Here is a 5,306-nt window from a genome sequence, read left to right on the forward strand (position 1 = left end):
CAGCGAAGGAAACCATCAACAAAACGTAAAAGACAACCTACAGAATGGGAGAAGAAATTCTTCAATGATATATCCAATAAGGGGTTAATATGTAAAATTTATAAAGAATTCATACAACTCAACATCAAAAAAAAAACAAAAAACAATCTAATTAAAAAATGGTCAGAGACCCTGAATAGACATTTCTCCAAAGAGGACTAACAGACGGCTAATAGACATATGAAAAAATGCTCAACATCTCTAATCATCAGAGAAATGCAAATTAAAACCACCATGAGATATTATTTCACACTTTTCAGAATGGCTATCATCAATAAACCTAACAAGTATGGTGTGGATGTGGAGAAAAGGAAACCCTCATTCACTGTTGGTGGGATTGCAAATTGGTACAGCCACTATGGAAAACAGCATAAAGGTCCCTCAAAAAATTAAAAATAGAATTACTTATGACCCAGCAATTTCGTCTCTGGGTATTTATCTGAAAAAATCCAGAACATTAATTCGAAAAGATGTATGCATCCCTATGTTCATTACAGCATTATTTGCAATAGTCAGGATATGAAAGCAATCTAAGCATCCATAAAGAAGAAATGGTACATATGTACAATGGAATATTAGTCATAAAAAATAATGAAGTCTTACCATTTGAGATGACGTGGTTGGACTTGGCAGGTATTATGCCAAGTGAAAGAGAAACGCTACATGATTTCACTTATATGTGGAATCTAAAGAACAAAACAAACAAAATAGAAAGAGACTCATAGATACAGAGAACGAACTGACGTTTGTCAGACGGGAGAGGAGGTTGGCAGGCTGAGTTAAAAAGGGGAATGGATTAAGAATTACCAATTGGAGGTTACAAAACAGTCATGGGAATGTAAAATACAGCATGGAGAATATAGGCAATAATATTTTAACAACTATATATGGTGCCAGGTAGGTACTAGAATTATGAGGGTGGGGTGGGAAAAGGAGGGAAAGGGGAGGTGGGGGTATCACTCTGTAAGTTATAGGAATGTGTAATTGCTATGCTGCATACCTAAAACCAATATAATATTTCATCTCAACTGTAATTTTAAAAATTAGAAATAATAAAAATAATAAAGTCTGTCTTGTAATTTCAACATATGTGACATCTTGGGGTTGGCATCTGTTAATTGTCTGTTCCCTTGATAATTGATCACATTTATCTGGTCCTTTGTTTATCAAGAATTTTGAATTGTATTCTGGACTTTTTGAATATTAAATTATGCAGATATGAATCGTGTTAAAATTTCCTAAGGGATGTTATTATTGTTATCATTATTACTCTTTTAGCAGGTAATCAACCCAGTTAGCTTCATAGCACAAATTTTTAAAATCACTTTCTAGACAGTGAGCAGGATGTCTGGGTGTGCAGCGTCCTCGAACCTGCCAGGAAGCTAGCAGATTCTCTGTGCCCACAGGGACTCTCACATCACCATGGAGGATTCCCAGCGTGACTCGGCCCCCAGCTACTGGGCCACCTGCACCAACTTCGCACGCAGCCAAAAGGGATTTCTCCTGTTTGCTGAGATTATATTCTGCTTGGCAATTCTGTTGTGCTTCAGTGCCTCTGCACCAGTATATTCCTCCCTGTCTGCGGGTCATATGACCGTTGCTGTTTTCTTCTTTGCCATCTACTCACTTAATCTGCACACCAAGATACACTGCATCAGCTGGCCCTGGAGTGATTTCTTCCGAAGCTTTGTGACGGGGATCCTCTACTTGATTATTTCCATTATTGTCCTTGATAAGAAAGAAAATTGCTTCACTGTCGCTGCAGGGGTACTTGGCCTAATTGTTACATGCCTCCTTTTCTATGATGCCTCTATCACCTTCCCCTTGTGGTAGTAAAGACACAGCAGCCTATACTGATCTTGGAGATGGCCCGGTATAGTGAGGTATAGTGAATTCTCTTTGTTCCTCTCTGCAAGCTGCAAATAACGACTCCATTGAATTAAGTCCTCCCCACCTCTATAGCACTCCCAGACAGCTCCCAGCCCTTTATTGAAGTAAAAATGCCTTTATCAAAGAATCTGTCTTCCAGCCTGCCAGTCAACCCTCCAGGGTATGGCCACCTTTATGGGTATGCCTAGGTTCTTCTTATGAAGTGTTCAAAAGGAGACACCAGTTCTACGTAGACTATGCCCCCACCTAAGCCACAAAGTTATTGAGGTAGGCTTTTCAAATTTCAGACTCCAGACTGACCAACCTCAAGTAACCTCAAGTAACCTCCCTAGTCTGTGTGTGTGTGCAGGGGGTGCTTCAGTGGAGGGAAAAATAAATAATGAACAGATTGTTAGAACAGCAAAAAATAAATAAATAAATCACTTTCTGTGGGCAGTGATTCAAATCTCAATTCAGTTTTTAAATTTCGTCGATGCTGCTTTAGATCTTTTCAACACATACACCTCTAAAAGGTTAGTCTGAGACCTGGTTAGTGGTTTAAATCTTAGTTCCATTCTCAAAACTTTGCTATGCTGCTTTGGGTCTGTCCCATGCATATGCAGCTCAAGGGTAAACTGGGGACTTGTATAGTTTCCTACACACACAATGTTGAGACTTATCTTTGTCTCTAGCTTATTTCTCTCCAGGATTCCTCTCATACTCTTGGCCCCAGAGTACCCATTTCTCAGTTCTTCTGTGCAAAAAGATGAGGTTTCTTTTAGAATTTTAACTGCCTATATAACTGCTGCTGAGCAGTTCTGTACTTGGGGCCTGTCCCTGGGGCAAAGCCATAGGAGAAAAGGTGGGGGGAATGGAAAGCTCATTCTCAAATTGTGTTACTGCTTCAAGTTTTGACTCCATACCACAATAGGCCTGATTTTATTTACTTTTAACTTTTAACAGTCTTTAAGTAACTGTTTTTGTGTATTTTGCCCAGAGTTTTTAGCTGTAATCAGGAGGGTTGATAGGCCATCGTGTATATACTCTCTTAGAATTGGAAGCCTTGTCCTGATATTTGGTGTAAGAAAAAAATTTTCTAAGGATATTTCTAAAGATATGAGAAATTAAGATAATGGATGACTGAGGTCTTAGAGATCACACAGTCTAATGGAACTCCCTCAGTAGTTGCATGGGGTAGGAAATGGGTAAGAGTGCTAAGTATGGACAACAATCAAGTGTTTCCTTAAAATAACTGACCAGTCAGAACTCAAGCATTCTAGTTATGCTGAGATGTCTTGATGCCCTTTCTCATACTCTTCTTCAGCCTTACACAAACATCTTTTATTGATGTCTAGGATAGTGAATTAAAAATTATGCTACTCTGAGCTCTAGGAATTCCATGAAGCCCTCTCAGGGCCAAAAGTAGTAGGGAGTGCCTGGACTCTCTGGTGCTGCTCTCTCCTTCAGTTAGAGCAGCCCATTTCTATTCAGTTTTCATATTGGATTGTCATAAGATCTCAGAATAATTAAGATTTACAATGATAAAAAAATCACGTTAGCCACCAATTTATAGTAAAGAGCCTGGGACTGATCAGCAGTAGTCATATGTTATGGTACTTTCCAACTCTTCTCCACCGATGCTTATAAAATAGCTAAGATACTCTAGATAGGAAATACTGAGGACTTTTCAGGGATTGTCTGAGGCCCTAGGGAAATTTCAGAGCAGAAAAACTGTTTCTGCTCCCCTGATTTAAAGTGCTGGTCAGAATACTGGAAAATAGCTGTCATCAACTTTAGTGCTTAATTTTCTTACTGCCAAAGCAAACCAGCTTTGCTAAATAACATAAAGTTTTCAAACCAAGATGATAGTGACTTGTTTTATCACTTTGGAGAATATTTGTTTTTTATGAGGCTCCTGAAAATGTCAAGTACTTAACACAAAGAAACTGTCATGATATTTGCATTTAAGGTATTAGGCTAGTGGGGGAAGAGATTCCTCCTTGGGTGTCTTACAACACACAGGTTATATAAGTAAGTAAAACAATCTTGGGCCCACAGTTTAGGGTTAGGATGATGGCTGAATAATAATAGCACTTAATAGTTCTTCTCCCAACCTTTCATTACGTATTCATGAAGAGGTACAAAGAGATGAAATGCACAACCCCTGAAATAAAGGATAAAAGTCAATCATAGAGTAGCTTTCTGGAAGTATTTCTATTGTTAAATTTTTAATAGTGCCAAATTAAGAAACAGAATTGATATCTGAGGCATATGGCATCTTTTGAATCAGAAACTCACAGCTGGAAAATATATAGGTAGAACTCTGTATCATACCTCCCTTCAAATCCCCTCACTGACCTCCTATAGTTTGGGGATACAGGGCTTCACTAATGAGAAAGCTAGGCAGTTGTAGCTTTTACTGTGTGGAAGCAGATTTCTGAATGGTAAGAGTTCACCTTTCTGTCATTAATAGCTCCTCTTAATCAATTCAGTTTCTACAATCCCCAGTATACAATAAGGCCAGGATAAAGAGAATGGAGACATTATATGATTTCACTTACATGTGGAATCTAAGGAACAAAAAGAACAAACTAATCAAAATTGACTTACAAATATAGAAGACAATTTGGTGATGGACAGAAGGGAGCGGTTTTGAGAGGATGGGAGAATGGGGTGAAGGATTAATGAAGTACAAATTAGTAGTTGATAGACAGTCACAGGGATGGGGAGCATGGCATAGGAAATGCAGTTAGCATTAATATATTGGCTAGGTGGAAAACCAGAGGAGAGAAGGAGCAATTAGGGGAATCATTTTATAAACTATATAAATATCTAACCAATGTACTGTATACTTGAAACTAGTAAAATTAAAAAAAAAAAAGAGAGAGAGAATGGAGACCTTGAGATATGTACTCCTCTCAAAGGCAAAACATTTCAGGTGAGGTAGAAATAGAGAAACCTTAAAAGTAGTAAAAGCCGGGAAAGGGGTTGTCATACACCACTCAATGTCAATAAAGAAGAGTATAGAGTTAAATTCTCTAGGTTAAACGTCCTCTTTCTGATAGAGAATCATGAAGTGATTCTATTTCATTTCAAAAGAACTACACAAGATAAATGGCTGTTAAGCAATAAAAACTGGAATAAGGCCAGTGCATAGCAAATCAGTGTCAGAGAGTCCGTCAGTACCTAATCTAATAGCAAAACTCCCCACCTTATGTATTTTAAAATGCCAGGCCTAGATATTTTTCTCCCAATCCAAAGTTGAGAAAATGATGGTGGGGAGAGAGCAGGGGGATGGGGGGAGGAAAGTGACCCATGGAATAAATTTCTGCAGTATAAGACCAGGAAAATAATCTCCTAAGAAGCTCTGATTTACTACAGGAACAGGAAGAAATTTT

The 5,306-nt window shown here is 38.3% G+C and overlaps 1 protein-coding gene across 1 annotated transcript; it reads left to right on the forward strand.

Moving 5' to 3' along the window:
• The first annotated feature begins 1,334 nt into the window (after nt 1-1,334).
• Nucleotides 1,335-1,878, forward strand: LOC120587747 (proteolipid protein 2-like). Its single transcript, XM_039844935.1, has one exon. It carries the CDS (start codon nt 1,462-1,464, stop codon nt 1,870-1,872), a length of 411 nt encoding a protein of 136 aa, XP_039700869.1. The 5' UTR covers nt 1,335-1,461; the 3' UTR covers nt 1,873-1,878.
• Nucleotides 1,879-5,306: the final 3,428 nt, after the last annotated feature.

The sequence above is a fragment of the Pteropus medius genome, unplaced genomic scaffold, assembly GCF_902729225.1.
Source record: "Pteropus medius unplaced genomic scaffold, Ma_sr-lr_union100, whole genome shotgun sequence".
NCBI lineage: Eukaryota > Metazoa > Chordata > Mammalia > Chiroptera > Pteropodidae > Pteropus > Pteropus medius.

What these genes read in the sequence shown, in the direction of transcription:
- LOC120587747 (XM_039844935.1), top strand. Translation starts at nt 1,462, where the DNA reads ATGGAGGATTCCCAGCGTGACTCGGCCCCCAGCTACTGGGCCACCTGC.